At 44.3% G+C, this 25,754-nt stretch overlaps 1 protein-coding gene across 3 annotated transcripts in view; it reads left to right on the plus strand.

The window, feature by feature from the left end:
• The first annotated feature begins 411 nt into the window (after positions 1-411).
• The window catches only part of LOC110529278 (feline leukemia virus subgroup C receptor-related protein 2), a 50,612-nt gene continuing 25,269 nt past the window's right edge, over positions 412-25,754 (plus strand). Inside the window, exons 1-6 of one of the 3 annotated variants that reach the window (XM_036984603.1) lie at positions 412-1,225; positions 1,373-1,620; positions 6,884-7,025; positions 17,229-17,369; positions 21,034-21,101; positions 24,885-24,988. In XM_036984603.1, coding sequence (XP_036840498.1) covers positions 1,018-1,225; positions 1,373-1,620; positions 6,884-7,025; positions 17,229-17,369; positions 21,034-21,101; positions 24,885-24,988 — 911 coding nt within the window. In that variant the 5' untranslated portion in view covers positions 412-1,017. Of the gene's footprint in view, positions 1,621-6,883; positions 7,026-17,228; positions 17,370-21,033; positions 21,102-24,884; positions 24,989-25,754 lie in introns of all 3 variants that reach the window. The other 2 variants (XM_036984602.1, XM_036984601.1) reach the window with 2 other exon arrangements.

Consider the following 25,754-nt stretch of genomic DNA (forward strand, 5'->3'; position numbering starts at 1 on the left):
GTTTTTAGACCAAGGTTTGCTTACATTTTCATGTTAAATGTTTTGTTGCATTGTCGAGAAGGAACCTGGAAGGAAGCATTTCGTTGGACGTGTGTACCACGTCTGTGCTGTACGTACGAGTCGACGAATGAAGCTTGAAACTAACACGATCAATTATATTGTAATTACAGAACCATATTATATTCTTGGGTCAGTGGATAGTGCTTTGAATATGTGTGTTGTGTAACTTATGCCACCAACAACAAAAATAGCATTTTGGCATTGATAGTGGAATAATTTTAGTTTGTAGAATATATATATATATATATATATATATATATATTACAGACTAAAGGATTCCACTATCAATGCCAAAATGCTATTTTTCTGTGTATATCTGAGGGCGGGGGAGCACAGTAGTCGGATGTTGGGTTGATGTCCCCGGGTGTTGTGCCACATTTCAACACAGACGGCGGTGAGGGGTCAATGTTGTCGGGGTCACTGGTCGGTACCACGTGGGGACGTAAAACCGGCGTTTACAATGGACAATTGATACTTCTCGCGTCATGTACGTTACGTTGAGACACGTGTAGGGCTAAATAGTTGTGTGTATTGAGGTCTAACTGCTTGTGAAAGTAGGCTAGTGGTTTGTCAACTCCAGCACACTAGGAAGTGGTTAACTTGTGATGTAGCTAGGCTTGACTGGGGTGTTTAAAAAAAGCTTTCGCACGAACGTCGAATAATTTCCTAGTTTCTCTAACTAACTTCATTTATTTTATTTTTATCTCAGGGAATGTATTTTCTTTAAACGACGTTATTTACTAACGTGGCGTAATAAATAGAAGCTGGTGTCATTTGTAGTTTGATTGGTGGTGTAACAGGCTTGGTTTAAATGTACCAACACGGTATTTACTAACTGTCTTGGAGCTGTCATAGACAACCGTAGTCGGTCTACGCTGAACTCTCACTAAAATGTAACCGTAATACGTGCCTGGATTGTTTTCACCAGCACGTCGTTGAATAAACGTAAGATACAATATGAGCAGCGGAAAACCCTCTTTGGTTGATGGCGAAATCAACGACAATGAAAATGTGTCCGATATGGAAAAAAATAAAATGATGTTGTCTGCCGGTGACAGCGAGGAGGTGCGCCTGGAGAACAATATACAACTCAACCGGAACGGTGACGATACAACCAAAACGACAAAACTCTACAAGCGGAGATGGTTCATCGTGCTGCTGTTCAGTTCGTATTCTCTCTGTAACTCCTTCCAATGGATCCAGTACGGAATTATCAACAACATTTTCATGAGGTTCTACGGGGTAGGGTCTTTTACTATAGATTGGATGTCTATGATCTACATGTTGACTTACATCCCCTTCATATTCCCAGTCACCTGGTTACTGGATAAGAAGGGTCTCCGTATTATTGCGCTGGTGGCCACGGCCATGAATTGTGCGGGGACTTGGATCAAGGTGACAAGCGTGAGACCGGATCTGTTTGCGGTGACCATGCTCGGACAGTTCTGTTGCTCCCTTGCGCAGGTGTTTATCCTTGGGATGCCTTCGAAGATCGCATCGGTGTGGTTCGGATCGGAGGAAGTGTCCACCGCTTGCTCCATCGGGGTCTTTGGAAACCAGGTATGTTATGCAGTCCAAGGTCCAATAAGTTAAAAAGTAATTGCTAATATAGCTATTTGATTATGCAATTACAATGTAATGTCTTATTGATTTAGTCAGTTATCTAAATGTCACAGATTACTCCATCCAGGTGTCTATTTGACCCAGTTGCGCAATTACGCATGAACTCTCGAGCCACTACTTGCCTATATTGGTCAGTTGGTCATCTCTCATCCTCGGCCCTCAAAGGTGGAAGGTCAATGTCATCACATATAGTGTCTTCAGAGCGTATTCACACCTTTTCCACATTTTGTTGTGTTACAGCTTGAATTGAAAATTGATTAAATTGAGACGCTGTGTTACTGGTTTACACACACTAACCCCATAATGTCAAAGTGGAATTGTTTTTAGAAATGTTTACAAATGAATAACAAATTAAAAGCTGAAACGTTTTGAGTGAATAAGTATTCAACCCTTTGGTTATGACAAGCCTAAATAAATTCAGAGTAAAAATGTGCTTAACAAGTCCCATAATAAGTTGCATGGACTCACTCTGTGTACAATAATAGTGTTTTAATATGATTTTTGTAATGACTACCTCATCTCAGTACCCCACACAAAATGATATGTAAGGTCCCTCAGTCCAGCAGTGAATTTCAAACACAGATTCAACCACAAAGACCAGGGAGGTTTTCCAATGCCTAGCGAAGGGCGCATATTGGTAGATGGGTAAAAATACAAAAGCAGAAATTATATATCCCTTCGAGCATAGTGAATATATATTTTTTTTATATATATATATTTTAACCCCTTTTTCTCCTCAACTTCATGGTAAATGTAATAGTCTGGTGGCCATTTGATTAATTGTTCATCAGTCTCATGGCTTGAGGGTAGAAGCTGTTAAGGAGCCTTTTGGTCCTAGACTTGGTGCCCCGGTACCGCTTGCCATGCGGTAGTAGAGAATATACACTGCTCAAAAAAAATAAAGGGAACACTTAAACAAACAACACAATGTAACTCCAAGTCAATCACACTTCTGTGAAATCAAACTGTCCACTTAGGAAGCAACACTGGTTGACAATAAATTTCACATGCTGTTGTGCAAATGAAATAGACAACAGGTGGAAATTATAGGCAATTAGCAAGACACCCCCAATAAAGGAGTGGTTCTGCAGGTGGTGACCACAGACCACTTCTCAGTTCCTAGGCTTCCTGACTGATGTTTTGGTCACTTTTGAATGCTGGCGGTGCTTTCACTCTAGTGGTAGCATGAGACGGAGTCTACAACCCACACAAGTGGCTTAGGTAGTGCAGCTCATCCAGGATGGCACATCAATGCGAGCTGTGGCAAGAAGGTTTGCTGTGTCTGTCAGCGTAGTGTCCAGAGCATGGAGGCGCTACCAGGAGATAGGCCAGTACATCAGGAGATGTGGAGGAGGCCGTAAGAGGGCAACAACCCAGCAGCAGGACCACTACCTCAGCCTTTGTGCAAGGAGGAGCAGGAGGAGCACTGCCAGAGCCCTGCAAAATGACCTCCAGCAGGCCACAAATGTGCCTGCTCAAACGGTCAGAAACAAACTCCATGAGGGTGGTATGAGGGCCCGACGTCCACAGGTGGGGGTTGTGCTTACAGCCCAACACCGTGCAGGACGTTTGGCATTTGCCAGAGAACACCAAGATTGGCAAATTCGCCACTGGCGCCCTGTGATCTTCACAGATGAAAGCAGGTTCACACTGAGCACATGTGACAGACGTGACAGAGTCTGGAGACACCGTGGAGAACGTTCTGCTGCCTGCAACATCCTCCAGCATGACCGGTTTGGCGGTGGGTCAGTCATGGTGTGGGGTGGCATTTCTTTGGGGGGCCGCACAGCCCTCCATGTGCTCGCCAGAGGTAGCCTGACTACCATTAGGTACTGAGATGAGATCCTCAGACCCCTTGTGAGACCATATGCTGGTGCGGTTGGCCCTGGGTTCCTCCTAATGCAAGACAATGCTAGACCTCATGTGGCTGGAGTGTCAGCAGTTTCTGCAAGAGGAAGGCATTGATGCTATGGACTGGCCCGCCCGTTCCCCAGACCTGAATCCAATTGAGCACATCTGGGACATCATGTCTCGCTCCATCCACCAACGCCACATTGCACCACAGACTGTCCAGGAGTTGGCGGATGCTTTAGTCCAGGTCTGGGAGGAGATCCCTCAGGAGACCATCCGCCACCTCATCAGGAGCATGCCCAGGTGTTGTAGGGAGGTCATGCAGGCACGTGGAGGCCACACACACTACTGAGCCTCATTTGGACTTGTTTTAAGGACATTACATCAAAGTTGGATCAGCCTGTTGTGTGGTTTTCCACATTAATTTTGAGTGTGACTCCAAATCCAGACCTCCATGGGTTGATAAATTTGATTTCCATTGATCATTGTTGTGTGATTTTGTTGTCAGCACATTCAACTATGTAAAGAAAAAAGTATTTAATAAGAATATTTAATTCATTCAGATCTAGGATGTGTTATTTTAGTGTTCCCTTTATTTTCTTGAGCAGTGTAGTATAGAGGTCCTAGATGGAAGGAAGTTTGGCTCCAGTGATGTACTGGGCCGTTCGCACTACCCTCTGTAGCGCCTTACGGTCAGATGCTGAGAAGTTGCCATACTAGGCGGTGTTGCAACCGGTCAGGATGATCTCGATGGTGCAGCTGTAGAACTTTTTTAGGATCTTGGGACCCATGCCAAATCTTTTCATTCTCCTGAGGGGGAAAAGTTTTTGTCGTGCCCTCTTCACGACTGTCTTGGTATGTTTGGACCATGATAGTTTGTTGGTGATGTGGACACCAAGGAACTTGAAACTCTCGACCCACTCCACTACAGCCCTGTCGATGTTAATGGGGGACTGTTCGGCCCGTCTCCACCATCCCACTCATCTTGCCCATCCTCTGGTTGCTCGACTATCCTGCCGGCTCCACAGGAGTGCTGGGAATAACCCCAGTGGGTCAAAGTAGATTCCCGTGTTTCAGACATAATGCACCACCAACACACATCCCAGGGATGTGTTTTGTCCCCCACTCCTGTACATCTTGTACACTAATAGGTTGTACTAGTTCCCATCCGGACAGACACCTCGTTAAGTTCGCTGATGACACTGCCTTGATCAGCCTGTTGCATGATGACGAGGAACATCATGGCCCGGTCCTAGATGACTTTGTAGAGTGGTGTGACGAATCACACTTGGTCCTCAATACCAACAAGACTAAAGAGATGTGCATAGACTTCAGGAAGTGTACAACACCTACCTCTCCAACATCTATCAGAGGTCAGAACAGAGATTTGTAGTGGAATGCAAATATCTGGGTGTCCTCTTGGACAATAAGCTTCAGTGGAGTAAATGTACAGACCTGATCTACAAAAAGAGCCAACAGAGACTGTACTTTCTCAAAAAGCTGGGATCTTTTAATGTTGACTGTACAAATCTTTTTATTTCAGTATTTGAACTTGCTGTGTTGTTTATTGGTTTGGCAATGCCACTTTCAGCCAGACAAGCATGCTGAGAAGGATTATCACCACTGCGAGCACGGTAAATGTGACTCCGGCTGCGTTTCACTTTTGACCAATCACATCAGATCTTTTGACATCAGATTTTTTTTTTCTGAGCTCATTCATCTGATCGGTCAAAATACCAATTTAGTGAAAAATATATCAGAATTGGGCTGTCTATCTAAATGCAGCATTAGTATCCCTGGCAGTCTGCTACTCTAGTTGACATATTCCTGTTTTCTCTGAAGCCTCCGGTCCTTGAGGCTGGGCAGGTGTTTCTCTGTAGCCTCAGGTCTGTGAGGCTGGGCAGGTGTTTCTCTGTAGCCTCCGGTCTGTGAGGCTGGGCAGGTGTTTCTCTGAAGCCTCCAGTCCTTGAGGCTGGGCAGGTGTTTCTCTGTAGCCTCCGGTCCGTGAGGCTGGGCAGGTGTTTCTCTGAAGCCTCCGGTCTGTGAGGCTGGGTAGGTGTTTCTCTGAAGCCTCCGGTCTGTGAGGCTGGGTTGTTGTTTCTCTGAAGCCTCCGGTCTGTGAGGCTGGGCAGGTGTTTCTCTGAAGCCTCCGGTCTGTGAGGCTGGGCAGGTGTTTCTCTGTAGCCTCAGGTCTGTGAGGCTGGGCAGGTGTTTCTCTGTAGCCTCAGGTCTGTGAGGCTGGGCAGGTGTTTCTCTGAAGCCTCCAGTCCTTGAGGCTGGGCAGGTGTTTCTCTGAAGCCTCCAGTCCTTGAGGCTGGGCAGGTGTTTCTCTGTAGCCTCCGGTCCGTGAGGCTGGGCAGGTGTTTCTCTGAAGCCTCCGGTCTGTGAGGCTGGGTAGGTGTTTCTCTGAAGCCTCCGGTCTGTGAGGCTGGGTAGGTGTTTCTCTGTAGCCTCCGGTCCTTGAGGCTGGGCAGGTGTTTCTCTGAAGCCTCCGGTTCGTGAGGCTGGGTAGGTGTTTCTCTGAAGCCTCCGGTCTGTGAGGCTGGGCAGGTGTTTCTCTGAAGCCTCCGGTCTGTGAGGCTGGGCAGGTGTTTCTCTGAAGCCTCCGGTCCGTGAGGCTGGGCAGGTGTTCCCATTTTGATGTCACTATAACACTTACAGTATAGTAGTTCCTGTATGGCCCATGGTCTGTTATGGTCTTATTACACAAGATGCAACATGGCTTCCTCAGTCAACTGGCTGTTCAATATTTCCACTTATATCACTTAGTGTGGACTGGCCACTCACTCAGAGCCTGGTTCCTCTTTTCTTCTTGGGAGTTTTTCTTAGCCACCATGCTTCTTCTAGGGAGTTTTTCCTAGCCTCCATGCTTCTTCTAGGGAGTTTTTCCTAGCCACCATGCTTCTTCTAGGGAGTTTTTCCTAGCCTCCATGCTTCTTCTAGGGAGTTTTTCTTAGCCTCCATGCTTCTTCTAGGGAGTTTTTCCTAGCCTTCATGCTTCTTCTAGGGAGTTTTTCTTAGCCACCATGCTTCTTCTAGGGAGTTTTTCCTAGCCACCATGCTTCTACCTCTGCATTGCTTGTGTTTTGGGTTTCAGGCCGGGTTTCTGTATAAGCACTTTGTCTCATCGGCTGATGTAAAAATGGCTTTTATAAATACATTTTGATTTTATCACTGGGACCTCTGAAGAGATGGCCCAACATGCACTGCCTGTCAGCCAGTTTGAGACAGGTTCAATTTGTACTACAATGAATGAATGAATGCCCTCTGTTTACAACAGCCTCTCTGTCTCCCAACATGCATCTCCAATAAGTGTGGTTGTTGTTATGCTGTGTTTCTTCTCTTCCAGTTGGGTATAGCCATTGGGTTCCTGGTCCCTCCCATCCTGGTGCCTAACGTTGAGGACATGGATCAGCTGGCCTATCACATCAGTATCATGTTCTACATCACAGCAGGAGTTGCTACACTGCTCTTCCTACTGGTCGTCATAGGTAACATGTTTATATTTATAGTATAACAACAAACATCACATCATCAAACTCTTACTAATGCGTATATAACCCCTTGACCTTTTTAAAAAACATTTTGTTGTGTTAAAGTGGGATTAAAATGGATTGAAATTCTAACTTAAAAAAAAAAAAACATGTATTTTAACGTTCAGAGTCAATACATGGTAGAATCACCTGCGATTGATTACAGCTATGAGTATTTCTGGGTACGTCCCTTAAGATATTTTCACACCTGGATTGTACAATATTTGCAGAATATTCTTTTTTAAATTCTTCAATCTCTGTCAGGTTGGTTATTGATCATAGCTGACAGCCATTTTCAAGTTTTATCATGAATTTTCAAGCCAATGTAAGTCAACATAGTAACTGGGCCCCTCAGGAACATTCACTGTCGTCTTGGTAAGAAACTCCACTGTAGATTTGTCCTTGTGTTCTAGGTAATTGTTCTGCTGAAAGGTGAATTCATCTCCCAGGGTTTGTTGGAAAGCAGGCTGAACCATGTTTTCCTCTAGGATTTTGTCCTGTGCTTAGCTCTATTCTGTTTATTTTTATCCTAAAAAACTCCCTAGTCCTTGCCAATGACAAGTATACCCATAACATGATGCTGCCATCAATATTCTTCAAAATATGAAGAGGGGTACTCACTGATGTGTTGTATTTGCCCCAAACATAACGCTTTGTATTCAGGATATAAAGTTAATTTCTTTGCCACATTTTTTTCTTCTCAGTTGTACTTTAGTGCCGTTTTGCAAACAGGAAGCATGCTTTGGAATATTTTTTATTCTGTGGAGACTTCCTTCTTTTCACTCTGTCATTTAGGTTCGTATTTTGGAGTAACTACAATGTTGATGATCCATCCTCAGTTTTCTCATATCACAGCCATTACACTCTGGAACTGTTTTAAAGTCACTATTGGCCTCATGGTGAAATCCCTGAGAGGTTTCCTTACCTCTCCAGCAACTTGAGTTAGGAAGAGCTAGGGCTCTTACTGTGACCATAATAACTCTGACATCAATGCTAATGTAATGGAAAATCTAATCAAACACCTCATGAGAGCCCATGAGCTCATGTTACACAACATTTCTATAGGCTATGCAATGGAGTGAGAACAGAGTGATGGCCTCTATTAAAAAGAGGAGGATCCCATCAGCTTTCTATAGCCTACTATATATATTTCTCAACTTCCCTAATATTAAGCACATTGCTTCTCTTTACAACAGGAGTATAGCCTAGCTGGCTGGCATGAAAATTAACCGCAGGGAAAGTGTCCTCCGTTTGCTATTCAAGTGCTTATGGTTGACGTGTATTTTCTTTATCTTGGCCCTGTTCTGACAGATGCATTGGGGGGGGGGGGGGGGGGGTACTACTGACAAACAGATCAGTACAAACAACCTGGTCTATGTAAAAGGCCCATGAGAAGGGGAGAAGGGGAGGCACTAATAGAATATGAAACAACCTGGTCTATGTAAAAGGCCCATGAGAAGGGGAGAAGGGGAGGCACTAACAGAATATGAAACAACCTGGTCTATGTAAAAGGCCCATGAGAAGGGGAGAAGGGGAGGCACTAACAGAATATGACTTCCATCTAAACTGGAGGAGGAAACTTTTGTCTTAACTTTTAAGTGGCACAACAGGATAAAGAGTGAATATGAGCTGTGCGCACTCACGGGGATATGGCCGATGTTGTTCGCTCAATTAAGTTGAACATTTTTTTTTTTATAACTAAAAGACAGATTAGATATTAGTCTTTTCATTGTCTTCTCTTTAAGTCATGCTTTAGCAGCCTATTTTGAATGATTTTATTTATTTATATATTTGTTATGTCACATAAACTGAACTTAGGTCGAACTATTAGAATTTTAGACACCAGGAAATTACGGAGCGATTTCTGCATCTATAAATGTAGATGGTCCGTAACAGTGGCTTGTTCTGTTATAACATCCACCCGGCACAGCCAGGAGAGGACTGGCCACCCCACATAGCCTGGTTCCTCTCTAGGTTTCTTCCTAGGTTTTGGCCTTTTCTAGGGAGTTTTTCCTAGCCATCGTGCTTCTACACCTGCATTGCTTGCTGTTTGGGGTTTTAGGCTGGGTTTCTGTACAGCACTTTGAGATATCAGCTGATGTACGAAGGGCTTTATAAATAAATTTGATTTGATTTGGCTTGTGGACAAAACGTGGAAGCCAGGAGATGCTAAATGTGTTTATGTTAATTAACGGTCAATTACCGTGAGACCGTCAGTTATTTGCTTGACCATCACCGGCTGACAAAATGTAATGACCGCCACAGCTCTAGGAAGGACACCTGTATCTCTGTAGTGACTGGGTGTAATGATACACCATCCGCAGTGTAATTAATAACTTCACCATGATCAAAGGGATATTCAATGTCTTCTTTAAAAAAACAACAACATTTTATCCATCTACCAATAGGTGCCCTTCTTTGCGATGGTAACGTCCCTTGTCTTTGTGGTTGAATCAGTTTTTTTTTTTCCGAAATTCACTGCTTGACTGAGGGATCTTACAATTATCTGTATGTGTGGGGGTACAGAGATGAGGTAGTCATTCATAAATCATGTTAAACATTCTTATTTCGTACAGAGTGAGTCCAACCTTATGCCTAGTCCTGAACTTGTTTAAGTTTACCATAACCAAAGGGTTAAATACTTATTGACTCAATTAAAAAAAATAAATGAATCTGTACAATTTTCTAAAAACATAATTCCACTTTGACACTATGGGGGTAATGTGTGAGGCCAGTGACACACAGAAGTCTCAATTGAATCCATTTTTTAATTCAGGCTGTAACACAACAAAACATGGGGTAAAGTCTAGTGGTGTGGAGACCTTCTGAAAGCACTGCACAACCTGCATTTATTTATATATATATATATATATATTTATTAATTAGCGTTCGGATTTCTATCTCTGTTTATTACATGTTCATAGCACTGACCAGTGTGTGCAACATGATGGAGGTTTAGTGTGTCACTTTAGCTGACGAGGAAGTAATGTTTAGCCTGTGAGTGATTTCTGTTCTGTTTAGCCTGGTGAGTGATTTCTGTTCTGTTTAGCCTGTGAGTGATTTCTGTTCTGTTTAGCCTGTGAGTGATTTCTGTTTAGCCTGTGAGTGATTTCTGTTTAGCCTGTGAGTGATTTCTGTTTAGCCTGTGAGTGATTTCTGTTCTGTTTAGCCTGTGAGTGATTTCTGTTTAGCCTGTGAGTGATTTCTGTTTAGCCTGTGAGTGATTTCTGTTCTGTTTAGCCTGTGAGTGATTTCTGTTTAGCCTGTGAGTGATTTCTGTTTAGCCTGTGAGTGATTTCTGTTTAGCCTGTGAGTGATTTCTGTTTAGCCTGTGAGTGATTTCCGTTTAGCCTGTGAGTGATTTCTGTTCTGTTTAGCCTGGTGAGTGATTTCTGTTCTGTTTAGCCTGTGAGTGATTTCCGTTTAGCCTGTGAGTGATTTCTGTTCTGTTTAGCCTGGTGAGTGATTTCTGTTCTGTTTAGCCTGTGAGTGATTTCTGTTCTGTTTAGCCTGGTGAGTGATTTCTGTTCTGTTTAGCCTGGTGAGTGATTTCTGTTCTGTTTAGCCTGGTGAGTGATTTCTGTTCTGTTTAGCCTGGTGAGTGATTTCTGTTCTGTTTAGCCTGGTGAGTGATTTCTGTTCTGTTTAGCCTGGTGAGTGATTTCTGTTCTGTTTAGCCTGGTGAGTGATTTCTGTTCTGTTTAGCCTGGTGAGTGATTTCTGTTCTGTTTAGCCTGGTGAGTGATTTCTGACTGTGTGACCTGAAGTGAATTTTGGGTTATTCAATTATATTATTAAATGTTTGCATGTTAGTCTCTTTGGATGAATGCGTCTTCTAAATTACATTTCAAATTATTCAGGCTTCTGTTGTTCTTCTTTTTTCTTGCTCATACATCCCCTTCTGAAGCATCTGGCCTGTATGTCAGGTATGTAAAGTGTGTGTGTGTTGGGTTTGTAGTGTGTGTGTGTGTGTGTGTGTGTGTGTGTGTTGGGTTTGTTGTGTGTGTGTGTGTGTGTTGGGTTTGTAGTGTGTGTGTTGGGTTTGTAGTGTGTGTGTGTGTTGGGTTTGTAGTGTGTGTGTGTGTTGGGTTTGTAGTGTGTGTGTGTGTTGGGTTTGTAGTGTGTGTGTGTGTGTGTTGGGTTTGTAGTGTGTGTGTGTGTTGGGTTTGTAGTGTGTGTGTGTGTTGGGTTTGTGTGTGTGTGTGTGTGTGTGTTGGGTTTGTAGTGTGTGTGTGTTGGGTTTGTAGTGTGTGTGTGTGTTGGCGCATAGGTACGCCTGTCCACTTGGGATGTAATTTAGGACACTCAGGCTTTTACTATGAACATACGAAACATTGACAAAGAGAGAATTGGTAGACTTGACTTTATAGTTCCAGAACTTTCCCTCCAGAGGAGATTGTAGAATGTCTGATGTCTGTCGTTGTGAGAACATGGCTGAAAAGAGGTACTTGTTTAGATACTTTGTTTTATCATTCTATAAACGGTAAACGCCTCAATACAGTTTTGGACAACACATCGATTTTATTAAGTGTGCTTCCTGACTTTGAAAAGTTAGAGGAGCGCTCTGAGTGGGAGAAGGGCTGCGTTCTGTAGGAAGTGACCCGTTCCTACAGACAGGAAATGTGTCAGCACAAAGACACCCCTCTCTTCGTCTCTGTCTGTGTCTGTTTCTCTCTCTCTCCCCACTCTCTCTCCACTCTGTCTTTGTCTCTCTCTCTCCCCACTCTCTCTTTGTCTCTCTCTCTCTCCCCCACTCTCTCTTTGTGTGTCTCTTTGTCTCTCTCTCTCTCCCCACTCTCTTTGTCTCTCTCTCTCCCCACTCTCTCTTTGTGTCTCTCTCTCTCTCTCTCTCTCTCTCTCTCCACTCTTTGTCTCTCTCTCTCTCTCCACTCTTTGTCTCTCTCTCTCTATCTCTCTCTCTCTCTCTCTCTCCCACTCTCTCTTTGTCTCTGTCTCTCCTCTCTCTCTCCCCACTCTCTCTTTCTTTCTGTCTCTCGTCTGTCTGTATTTCTGTGTCTCCCCCTGCTTTCTGTTTATCCCATACCCTCTGTTTTGTTTCTCATAACAGGCACAGACACGCAAAGCAGATGTTTTTGCCAATGGCCAAGGAGGAACTGTTTCAGCACTGAAACAGGCTGGTTTAACTGATTTATTGCTGACACGTGTAGGAGTGGCCGCAGGGAGCCGTGTCATCAGGGTGTGACATACAAGTCACCCGATCAGAGGGCCCGGTCACGAGTTGTAGAGCGAAACACAACGGATAAAAACACCATTGTCTTTTTCGCTGGTGGGGAGTGCTTATTATGCTCATTGTGAAAAACAAAAGGATATTTGTAATGACATTCTCTAGTTATACTGTAGTGAGGTTAACACCATTCTCTAGTTGTACTGTAGTTAGGTTAACACCATTCTCTAGTAGTACTGTAGTTAGGTTAACACCATTCTCTAGTTATACTGTAGTTAGGTTAACACCATTCTCTAGTTGTACTGTAGTGAGGTTAACACCATTCTCTAGTTATACTGTAGTGAGGTTAACACCATTCTCTATTAGTACTGTAGTGAGGTTAACACCATTCTCTATTAGTACTGTAGTGAGGTTAACACCATTCTCTAGTTGTACTGTAGTGAGGTTAACACCATTATCTAGTAGTACTGTAGTGAGGTTAACACCATTCTCTAGTTGTACTGTAGTGAGGTTAACACCATTCTCTAGTTATACTGTAGTGAGGTTAACACCATTATCTAGTAGTACTGTAGTGAGGTTAACACCATTCTCTAGTAGTACTGTAGTGAGGTTAACACCATTCTCTAGTTGTACTGTAGTGAGGTTAACACCATTATCTAGTAGTACTGTAGTGAGGTTAACACCATTCTCTAGTAGTACTGTAGTGAGGTTAACACCATTCTCTAGTTGTACTGTAGTGAGGTTAACACCATTATCTAGTAGTACTGTAGTGAGGTTAACACCATTCTCTAGTAGTACTGTAGGTAGGTTAACACCATTCTCTAGTTGTACTGTAGGTAGGTTAACACCATTCTCTAGTAGTACTGTAGGTAGGTTAACACCATTCTCTAGTTGTACTGTAGTTAGGTTAACGCCATTCTCTAGTTGTACTGTAGTTAGGTTAACACCATTCTCTAGTAGTACTGTAGTTAGGTTAACACCGTTCTCTAGTAGTACTGTAGTTAGGTTAACACCGTTCTCTAGTTGTACTGTAGTTAGGTTAACACCGTTCTCTAGTTGTACTGTAGTGAGGTTAAACCTACAGGTATCTAGTTAGTGCAGCCTAATTAAGGCTCTTCTGCCCTTGTGTCATTCTTGTTTTGCTCTACCTACAGATGTAGGATCTTAATTTGATCACCCTGTTGCAGGAGAACTTTCCTGCAATGCAGTGTGTATTTGAGGTTTGGAAAGGATTCTGAAGTAGGGCTATACGATTCAGACAAAATATCGAATTGCAATTGGTTTTGGTCAGATACTGCGATTTTCAAACACTTTTCAAACACTCAAACGTGACTGACATTTTTTTTCACGGTGCAATTATTGGTTGACATATAGCTGAAATACAGTACCAGTCAAAAGTTAGGACGCACCTACTCATTCCAGGGTTTGTCTTTATTTTTACTATTTTCTACATCGTAGAATAATAGTGAAGACATCAAATCTATGAAAAAACACATATGGAATCATGTACTAACCAAAAAAGTGTAAAACAAATAAAAATATATTTTACATTTGAGATTCTTCAAAGTAGCCACCCTTTGCCTTGATGACAGCTTTGTACACTCTTGCCATTTTTCTCAACCAGCTTCATGAGGTAGTCACCTGGAATGCATTTCAATTAACAGGTGTGCCTTGTTAAAAGTGAATTTGTTGAATTTCTTTCCTTCTTAATGCAATTGAGCCTATCAGTTGTGTTGAGACAAGGTAGGGGGGTATACAGAAGATAGCCCTATTTGGTAAAAGACCATGTCCATATTATGGCAAGAACAGCTCAAATGAGAAAAGAGATACAACAGTCCATCATTACTTTAAGACATGAAGGTCAGTCAATCCGGAATATGTCAAGAACTTTGAAAGTTTCTTCAAGTGCAGTCGCAAAAACCATCAAGAGCTGTGATGAAACTGGCTCTCATGAGGACCGCCACAGGAAAGGAAGACCCAGAGTTACCTCTGCTGCAGAGGATAAGTTCATTAGAGTTACCAGCCTCAGAAATTGCAGCCCAAATAAATGCTTCACAGAGTTCAAGTAACAGACACATCTCAACATCAACTGTTTAGAGGAGACTGCGTGAATCAGGCCGTTATGATTGAATTGCTGCAAAGAAACCACTATAAAAGGAAACCAATAAGAAGAAGAGACTTGCTTGGGCCAAGAAACACGAGCAATGGACATTAGACCGGTGGAAATGTGTCCTTTTGGTCCGAGTCCAAATTTGAGATTTTGGGTTCCAACTGCCATGTCTTTGTGACGCAGAGTAGGTGAACGGATGATCTCTGCATGTGTGGTTCCCACTGTGATGCTTGGAGGAGGAGGTGTGATGGCGTGGGGGTGCTTTGCTGGTGACACTGGGATTTATTTAGAATTCAAGGCACACTTAACCAGCATTGTTACCACCGCATTCTGCCATCCCATCTGGTTTGTGCTTAGTCCCACTATCATTTGTTATTGTACATGACAATGATCCAAGAAGGAGAGTCTTGAAGTGCTGCATCAGATGACCTGGCCTCCACAATCACCCGACCTCAACCGACATGTGATGGTTTGGGATGAGTTGGAACGCAGAATGAAGGAAAAGCAACCAACAAGTCCTCAACATATGTGGGAACTCCTTCAAGACTGTTGGAAAAGCATTCCAGGTGAAGCTGGTTGAGAGGATGCCAAGAGTGTGCAAAGCTGTCAAGGCAAAGGGTTGCTACATTGAAGAATCTGAAATATGGCTAGGGCCTTGGCTCTGAGTGTACTGTAGCTGAGGGTGCCAGTTCAGTGAGCACATTGTAGTTGACAGGACTTAGCAAAGAGTGCAATCCTGCTTGTCAAGACACCCCAGGGAATATTGTAGTTTAGAGATAATAACAAAGTACTCTGCACACAAACAAAGACATCTGCAGCACCCCCCCTGCCTTGACTCCTGGCTGAGAACCTGCTCTCCCAAGAGAATGTCAGCTGTAAGCTCTTGGCTGAGAACCTGCTCTCTCAGGAGAATGGCAGCTGGAAGCTCCTGGCTGAGAACCTGCTCTCTCAGGAGAATGGCAGCTGGAAGCAGGTCATAGATCAAGCAAGTACAGCTCACCACTCCTGTCCATAGGCTTTTAGGCTATCAGCTAGATGACAAAAACACGCTTTCAAGGATTAAAAGACAGTCACAGTAACAAACATTTCTCAGACCCAAAGGAATGTCACCTGTTGAATTCTGATGGATGCATATCCTGTTTTGAGTTGAGAGATCCCCCAATTACAAGACTTGAAGCGTAGCCTGTTAAAACACCTTCCAATATTTGCATGTTCATACAATAGTCTCTAGACCTATATTCTCTCTATACATGGATGAAGGGCAGTTCTTAGGTTTGTTTATCTGTGTGTGTGTGTTTATCTGGAGGAGTACAGTAATTAATTTAGAAATTAGATGGGACAATTCCCTTCCACAGTGCGTTACCAAGGACACCAGGGCACACTGAGATGAAATAATAATCTGTTTATTCTTTAAGACCTACACTACCATTCCAGATGATTCATTAATCCCAGTTTCATATACACTACCGTTCCAGATTATTCCTTAATCTCAGCTTCATATAGACTACCGTTCCAGATTATTCCTTAATCTCAGCTTCATATAGACTACCGTTCCAGATTATTCCTTAATCTCAGCTTCATATACACTACCGTTCAAACATTTGGGTTCACTTAGAAATGTCCTTGTTTTTAAAAGAAAAGCAAAATAAAAATGTCCCATTTAAAATAACATCAAATTGATCAGAAATTCAGTGTATTTCCTCTGTCCAGTGTCTTGTGTTCTCTTGCCCATCTTAATCTTTTCTTTTTATTGGCCAGTCTGAGATATTGCTTTTTCTTTGTAACTCTGTCTAGAAGGCCAGCATCCTGGATTTGCCTCTTCACTGTTGACATTGAGACTGGTGTTTTGTGGGTACTATTTAATGAAGCTGCCAGTTGAGGACTTGTGTTCCTTAAACTAGACACTGAAATGTACTTGTCCTCTTGCTCAGTTGTGCACCGGGGCCTCCCACTCCTCTTTCTATTCTGGTTAGAGCCAGTTTGCTCTGTTTTGTGAAGGGAGTAGTACACAGCGTTGTACGAGATCTTCAGTTTCTTGGCAATTTCTAGGATGGAATAGCCTTAATTTCTCAGAACAAGAATAGACTGACGAGTTTCAGAAGAAAGTTATTTGTTTCTGACCATTTTGAGCCTGTAATCGAACCCACCAATGCTGATGCTCCAGATACTCAACTAGTCTAAAGATCAATTAGCCTTTTTAAAATGATAAACTTGGATTAGCTAACACAACGTGGCATTGGAACACAGGAGTGATGGTTGCTGATAATGGGCCTCTGTACGCCTATGTAGATATTCCATTTAAAATCAGCCGTTTCCAGCTACAATGGTCATTTACAACATTAACATCTAAACTGTGTTTCTGATTCATTTGATGTTATTTTCATAAATAAAAAATTTGCTTTTCTTTCAAAAACAAGGACATTTCTGAGTGACACCAAACGTTTGAACGGTAGTGTATATGAAACTGAGATTAAGGAGTAATGTCTGCATAACCCACTCTGATTCATTCTTAAATGTCGCGCTACACTCTTGATGGTATGTTACTGATATCTCTCTCCATCTCCCCTTCCTCTTTCCGTCTCTCCCTCTTTCCATCCCTCTCTCCATCCCTCTCTCCATCTCTCCCTCTCTCCATCCCCCCTCTAACTTTCCATCTATCTCTCACCATCTCTCTCCATCTCCCCTTCTTCTTTCCATCTCTCCATCCCCCTTCCATCTCTCCATCCCCCTTCCATCTCTCCATCCCCCTTCCATCTCTCCATCTCTCCATCCCCCCTCCATCTCTCCATCCCCCCTCCCTCTCTCCATCCCCCCTCCCTCTCTCCACCCCCTTCCATCTCTCCATCCCCCCTCCCTCTCTCTTCAGTGTTCCAGGAGCGTCCGGAGCTCCCTCCCACCCAGGCTCAGGCGACAGCTCGCTGCATCCCTCCTGAACAGTACTCCTACACAGCCTCCATCCTCAGGCTGCTCCGAAACAAACCCTTCCTCCTCCTCATCCTCACATACGGTTAGTACACCTCCCTGGTAATCACTATTGTAACTATTCTACCACACTACTGAACCCGAGCCAAGACAAACCATTCCAAACTGAGCTGAGCCAAGCCGTACTGGGCTGAACCAGGATTTTTGGGGGGTGTCTTCAATACCTGGTGACCTGCCGTTCTATTACAAGGGAAGAAGGTTATTCTTGAGTCAGGAAGAAGCGTGATAAGGTGGTAGGTTATAAAAGTCTGATAATGATCAATGTCGGTCTGATCTACCACACTAGACAACCAGTTGAGTCTTAGTTGTCAGGAGGTTATTGGTGCGTTCGGATGGTACTCAGGAACTCCTACCCTCCACTTGATTGTATGGGTTAACCTAGCTACGTGTTTGTTACTCTCTTTATGTCTGAAAGGTGAAAGGTCAGTGAAGAAACGTCACCATCTGGTGTACCATCATTCTGGCCTGGGTTTTCCCCCACTAGGAAGGCCATTCTAGTGGTTATTTCCCGAATTGGGAACTTGCCTCTCCAAGTTTCTGATTTTAGTATCCGACACACCATGTTTCTCCCCCTTTATCACAGGTACACCGTTAATGTATTATCCTATGGGAAAGGACTCTGCGCTGGCTAGGACGCCATTGGCTGTCCCCAAACATACGCCATTGGCTGTCCCCATACAGACGCCATTGGCTGTCCCCATACAGACGCCATTGGCTGTCCCCATACAGACGCCATTGGCTGTCCCCAAACAGACGCCATTGGCTGTCCCCAAACAGAGGAAGTGTTATGCTCTCATGTTCCTTTCATTATTTTTGATCTAATTGAATTGAATTCATGTCGGGCTTATTGCCTGTTTAACACGCCAATGTTACACGTTGTTGACCCGAAAGGTTAAACAGTTATTGATAATTCAATTATTAACATAGGCTAAATGTATTTTGGTCTGTAGTAGTGCACTATATAGGGAATAGTATCAGCTTGGTTCTGTCTGCTCTCTCTAACCTCTCTGACATGGGATAGGGTTGTTAGCTGGGCCAGGTGGATAATGGTGTACTTGTTGTGTACTAGGACATTTAACTAAACTGCTAAGGCCATGGTGTGTGTGTGTGAGGCTGTGTCTCTCTACACTGTGTGTGAGGCTGTGTCTCTCTCTACACTGTGTGTGAGGCTGTGTCTCTCTCTACACTGTGTGTGAGGCTGTCTCTCTCTACACTGTGTGTGAGGCTGTCTCTCTCTACACTGTGTGTGAGGCTGTGTCTCTTCTCTCTACACTGTGTGTGAGGCTGTGTCTCTTCTCTCTACACTGTGTGTGTGAGGCTGTGTCTCTTCTCTCTACACTGTGTGTGTGAGGCTGTGTCTCTTCTCTCTACACTGTGTGTGTGAGGCTGTGTCTCTCTCTCTACACTGTGTGTGTGAGGCTGTCTCCTCATGGTAATTTACAGCGCGTAAGTTTCAAGTTTGTGGAAGACAATTTTCACCATTTTTAAAATGCACCTTTTTTTATAATAAAAGCTAAACACGCATAATCTTATTTGTGGTCACTTTAGATAATGGTGTTTTCCTGCTGAAGGAACATTTTGTAGTTATAGCCTGCTGCCGTGTGAGCATTGCTGCGTTTGTAAATGTGAAGAAAATAACCTAATAGTTTATCAAAAAAAATGTTGGTAAACGTTCTGATCTCAATCAATGAATAAAATGTATTTATAAAGCCCTTCGTACGTCAGCTGATGTCACAAAGTGCTGTACAGAAATACCCAGCCTAAAACCCCAAACAGCAAGCAATGCAGGTGTAGAAGCATCTGTTGCGTTAGCCTCATTGCGTCAAAAAAAAATGTTTTTGGGATGTTAGTGCTTGTATTAATGTGGGATCTATCACATCCCACAACTGTCCCAGACTATGTTCGGAATATTTATTTCTCTCACAGAGGTCAATAGGTCAACTTTGGTACTATGAGGGATAGTAGATTGACAGAGGCTAGTGTTTTTTTGCTGTTCGTTAGTCCTACTCATCTTAGTTGGCTGACGAAAAGTATATGTGGACAGTTCTTCCAATATCTTCAATATGCGCCTCGGAATTGGATAAGGACGCGTCCCCGATGTGTCCGTCTTCACTTGTAGCCTGTGAGAAAGACCCGATCACATGATGCAGAGCCGTGTGAGTGGGAGGTGCTTCGGAGCAGGCAGCACTCCGGGAGAAGGCCTGCAAAAAGGCATGCATTATGACCACACAAAGGGGATGTGAGGCATGCATCAAGAAGCTTCTCAGATGCTATATTTTTTTATTAAGTACATAGGAGGACCTATTTAATTAACATCAACACATTTTTAGTATCTCCTGGCTTCCACACGCAGCCTACAAGCCACTGATGCAGACCTTTGGAACATCTACATTTAAAAAAAAAAAGTCTAATAAAACACCTTCACAATAAATCCATTAAGGTCTAAAGAGACAATGATATGAAGAAAACGTCATCCATTTCAGTTGTCCTGATCTGGCTAGGCCGTATGCCTGTGGGCTACGCTAGTTCATTTAACAGACAAGCTTAGAATTCAGCGGCGTTATTTTTATACTCTCTTATAGTATGAAGAATTACAATCGAACAAAGCTGAATAAAATAGGATATTTTCTCCAAGCGATTTTGGGGGGGGGGAGTGTTGCACATGCAGCCACTCTGTGTTGAGAGGTTAACAAAGAAATAGACCCCTTGTAAAGCGGATTAACGCGCTTCATTTTAAGAAGTTATCTGACCACTTTAGTTGTGATACAAACCATATCAAAACAGAGGCCGATGAGCTAGGCAACATGAGCGGTGTGCGACTAGGATTATTTAAAAAAAAAAATAAAAAAAAAAAAAGGCATTGTTTCTTGATTTGTGCTGGGCGTCATTCACAAGTGATAGGCTAATATTGTCACCCATCAGACTATTCTTGGTTTAATCTGGTCTTTTTCCATATACTAAATAATGTGTGACATTTAGTTTGGATTTAGAATGGACCATTGTCATGCACCTGTCTGAAACGGGGACAGGGGGGGAAAATATGTGTCATCTCTGCACTTAAATGGCGAACGGAGGACACTTTTCCCGTGGTTCATTTGCATGCCAGCCAGGTAGAGGATACTCCTGTTGTAAAGAGAAGCAATGGGCTTACTATTAGGAAAGTTGAGAAATAAATATAGTAGGCCTAGCCTATAGAAAGCTAATGGGATGCTCCTCTTTTTAATAGAGGCCATCACTCTGTTTTCTCACGCAATTGCATAGCCTATAGAAATGTTGTGAGCTCATGGGCTCTCATGAAGTGTTTGATTAGATTTTCCATTACATTTACATTGATGTCAGAGTGATTAGAGGGACAGTAGAGTGATGAGTACCAGGCATTTAGCAAGTTTAGTAGGCTACTACTGACCATCAGCAGCATCAGCGCTTGGAGAAGCCTAGTTACGTCACTAAACGATCACGTGGAATTTGACTGCAGTCATGACTCGTGACTGCCGGCTTGGTGGTAATACGATCACCGTACCAACCCTAACCACTACCTCTCTCTCCTGACTCACTGACCCCCCTTTGCCTCTGTTAATACTGTATCAACCACGGACGGGCGACCTACCTCTAACATCAACCCCTATTGGCTGCTCTCCGAGTGTGCCGAGTCCCTATTGGCTGTATCTCACTGTGTCTCTCGCCCACAGGACTGAACGTGGGCTGTTTCTATGCTGTTGGCACACTACTGAACCGCATGATCATCGAGCATTACCCTGTAAGTTCTGCACTAGCCTGTAAGTCCTGCACTAGCCTGTAAGTCCTGCACTAGCCTGTAAGTCCTGCACTAGCCTGTAAGTCCTGCACTAGCCTGTAAGTCCTGCACTACCCTGTACACTGCCCTGTAAGTCCTGCACTAGCCTGTAAGTCCTGCACTAGCCTGTAAGTCCTGCACTAGCCTGTAAGTCCTGCACTAGCCTGTAAGTCCTGCACTAGCCTGTAAGTCCTGCACTAGCCTGTAAGTCCTGCACTAGCCTGTAAGTCCTGCACTAGCCTGTAAGTCTTGCACTAGCCTGTAAGTCCTGCACTAGCCTGTAAGTCCTGCACTAGCCTGTAAGTCCTGCACTAGCCTGTAAGTCCTGCACTACCCTGTACGTTCTACACTACCCTGTAAGTCCTGCACTACCCTGTACACTACCCTGTAAGTCCTACACTACCCTGTAAGTCCTGCACTGCCCTGTAAGTCCTGCACTGCCCTGTAAGTCCTGCACTGCCCTGTAAGTCCTGCACTACCCTGTACACTACCCTGTACACTACCATGTACACTACCCTGTAAGTCCTACACTACCCTGTAAGTCCTGCACTACCCTGTACACTACCCTGTAAGTCCTGCACTACCCTGTAAGTCCTACACTACCCTGTAAGTCCTGCACTGCCCTGTAAGTCCTGCACTGCCCTGTAAGTCCTGCACTGCCCTGTAAGTCCTGCACTGCCCTGTAAGTCCTGCACTACCCTGTACACTACCCTGTAAGTCCTGCACTACCCTGTACACTACCCTGTACACTACCCTGTAAGTCCTGCACTACCCTGTACACTACCCTGTACACTACCCTGTAAGTTCTGCCCCTCTTTCCTGTGGACCACAGGAGGCTGCTGAAGGGAGGACGGCTCACAACAATGTCTGAGAATGGAGCAAATGGAATGACATAAAACACCTGGAAACGTCGTCTTTGTATTTGTTACGATTCCACGAGCCCATCCTCCCCCATTAAGTTGCCACCAGCCTCCTGTGGTGTGTGTGTTTGTGTGTATATATACAATTAAGTTCTGACCTTGTTTGGCTCTACAGTGCAGTATGGGGACACTGGTACTAGGTTCTGACCCTGTTTGACTCTACAGTGCAGTATGGGGACACTGGTACTAGGTTCTGACCCTGTTTGGCTCTACAGTGCAGTATGGGGACACTGGTACTAGGTTCTGACCCTGTTTGGCTCTACAGTGCAGTATGGGGACACTGGTACTAGGTTCTGACCCTGTTTGACTCTACAGTGCAGTATGGGGACACTGGTACTATTCATTGAAAACACTGGAACTACAGTTGGAGCATGTCTCATTTAGATCACAGTAGACACATTGTTGTCCTTCCCTCTTCTGCAGTACCCTATAGCGTGTCCCGATCGCTCTGCTCTTTAATGCAGCCTGTGGGCACTGAAACACTACAGTCAAAGACGCCATTGAAATACTGGAACAAGATTCATTTCAGTAACAATATAGACATTATGCCAAGTAGCCTACAGTAATATGGTGAACGATAAGGAGAGACTACAAAGTTAATTTGACTAGTCTCGAATACTACCCTCTAAGTCCTGATCTCTTCCCTGTATGTGGGGATATACAGACCCACATTGAAGCAGGAGCTACAGCAGGAACATTTACAGTAGACCCCACTCCAGACGTTATTGTCCTTCCCTCGTTACCGTACCCTGGAAGTCCTGATCCTCTTCCTGTGACCACTGTAACATGACTGTATTATTAGGTTAACGATGGAGACATTATTCTACAAGTATAGTAAAAGGTTAAAAGACATTACTGTGTCATTTGAACCAAGACTCTTACCCAACCACAGCCCTGTTGTTCACCCCTTACCCAACACAGCCCTGTTGTTCACCCCTTACCCAACACAGCCCTGTTGTTCACCCCTTACCCAACACAGCCCTGTTGTTCACCCCTTACCCAACGCAGCCCTGTTGTTCACCCCTTACCCAACGCAGCCCTGTTGTTCACCCCTTACCCAACGCAGCCCTGTTGTTCACCCCTTACCCAACGCAGCCCTGTTGTTCACCCCTTACCCAACGCAGCCCTGTTGTTCACCCCTTACCCAACGCAGCCCTGTTGTTCACCCCTTACCCAACGCAGCCCTGTTGTTCACCCCTTACCCAACGCAGCCCTGTTGTTCACCCCTTACCCAACGCAGCCCTGTTGTTCACCCCTTACCCAACGCAGCCCTGTTGTTCACCCCTTACCCAACGCAGCCCTGTTGTTCACCCCTTACCCAACGCAGCCCTGTTGTTCACCCCTTACCACCCTTGCCTTTGTCACTAGGTGGCAGTACATGGGGAGAGAGGGTTGTCACGACCCTCACCTGGTTGTCTAGGTCACTGATTATTACGGAACTCCCCTCACCTGGTTGTCTAGGTTCTTGATTATTAAGGAACTCCCCTCACCTGGTTGTCTAGGTCACTGGTTATTACGGAACTCTCCTCACCTGGTTGTCTAGGTCACTGATTATTAAGGAACTCCCCTCACCTGGTTGTCTAGGTCACTGATTATTAAGGAACTCCCCTCACCTGGTTGTCTAGGTCACTGATTATTACAGAACTCCCCTCACCTGGTTGTCTAGGTTCTTGATTATTAAGGAACTCCCCTCACCTGGTTGTCTAGGTCCTTGATTATTAAGGAACTCCCCTCACCTGGTTGTCTAAGTCACTGGTTATTACGGAACTCTCCTCGCCTGGTTGTCTAGGTCACTGATTATTAAGGAACTCCCCTCACTTGGTTGTCTAGGTCACTGATTATTAAGGAACTCCACTCACCTGGTTGTCTAGGTCACTGATTATTAAGGAACTCTCCTCACCTGGTTGTCTAGGTCACTGATTATTAAGGAACTCCCCTCACCTGGTTGTCTAGGTCACTGATTATTAAGGAACTCCCCTCACCTGGTTGTCTAGGTCACTGATTATTAAGGAACTCCCCTCACCTGGTTGTCTAGGTCGTAATTGAAAGGAAAAACTAAAAACCTGCAAACACTCGGCCCTCTGTGGAGTTTGACCCGCTCGCTGTACAGCATCACATTTATCTCATTCCTTTGTTCAACACTGAAGACAGCTCAGAGAAACCTTTCCAGTATAGTCACCAGTTGGTTAGTGCAGGGATTCCCAATCTTTTTCACTCAGGCCCCCCTTTCCAAACAGTTTACACCCCTCTAGTTGGCGGAGAGAGAAAGTTTGCAGGTTTTTACATTTGCAGATCATTTGCCGTTTTTTAAAGCAAAATTTTCTTGCGATTCTACACACTTTGCAGTGTCTTATGTGTGTTCGTGTGATATTTGAGTGACTCAAGCATTACAACAATCTATGGGCTAAAAAAAGCTAGCTAAAAAAACGTTAGCTGGGCGAGTTGATCTGGACATTACTGACCAGTTATAACCTGCTCTCTAAGGTCTCTAAGTAACATGACAAGAGGAACGGATGATGTACTACCCAATTTAGAAATTCTACTATTACAACTTTCAGGTGTAAGTTTTTAAAGCTGGACTGCGTTTTAAAAGATTGTGGGGGGGTGGGTGCTTGCCATAGCCTTGCACCCCACAGTTTGGGAAGCACTGGGTTAGAGTAACATGCACTGTGGTAACCCTGAGACATGGGATGCGTCACAATGGCACAGAATTGGGTCCTACGTTTGACCAGAGCTTCTCACACACACTAACCTGTCTGCCTGCCTGCCTGCCTGCCTTGACCGTCTGTCTGTCTGTCTGTCTGTCATCCCCCCCCCCCCCTCGCAGGGTGAAGAGTTGAATGCAGGGAGGATAGGTCTCACCATCGTTATCGCTGGCATGGTGGGGTCGCTGATCTGTGGTATCTGGCTGGACAGAACCAAAACATACAAGTAAGTCAAGTCTAGGTTGTTTAAACGTGCATTTCTCATGGGCCACTACTAGGGTTGCAAAATTCTGGGAACTTTCAATAAATTCCCTGGTTTTCCAGAAATCCTGTTTGGAGAATTCCAGATTTCCTGCTCATTCCGGGAAATCTCCAACCGGGACTTCGGGAAAACCAGGGAATTTATTGAACGTTCCTGGAATTTTGCAACCCTGGTCACTATAGTGCACGTTACATCATTAAAGGAAGCGTCTGGGGTCTGGGTGTCAGGGGGTCTGGGTGTCAGGGGGACTGGGGGGTCAGGGGGACTTGGGGGTCAGGGGGACTTGGTGTCAGGGGGACTGGGTGTCTGGGGGTCTGGGGGACTGGGGGGACTGGGTGTCTGGGGGACTGGTTGTCATGGGGACTGGGGGACAGGGGACAAGGGGTCAGGGGGTCTGGGGATGCAGGGAAGTGGGATAAGATACAGTATTCCCATATGTTTCCTTGTCTAATTTCAAAACACTGTCTGGAACCAACCCAGTGGGCAAAGCTGGTTTCATTGATTTTTTCAACCAGTTTTGAACACTGGGAAGGAAACTCACTGAGCAACTCTCACCAATGGACTTGTGTGACGCTATTGTCTTGGGTTCTGGACTGTCCGTGTTTTATCCTTTCATGTTGTTGTCCAGCTGTGTGAGACTTCCTTCTACTTGACTATGCAGGATGTTGATTAGCCTTGTTTCTTCTTCTCTGCTGGCCTTGTTTCATGTTTGCTGTTTCATATCGTGTTT

This window comes from Oncorhynchus mykiss, chromosome 8 (assembly GCF_013265735.2).
Source record: "Oncorhynchus mykiss isolate Arlee chromosome 8, USDA_OmykA_1.1, whole genome shotgun sequence".
Lineage (NCBI taxonomy): Eukaryota > Metazoa > Chordata > Actinopteri > Salmoniformes > Salmonidae > Oncorhynchus > Oncorhynchus mykiss.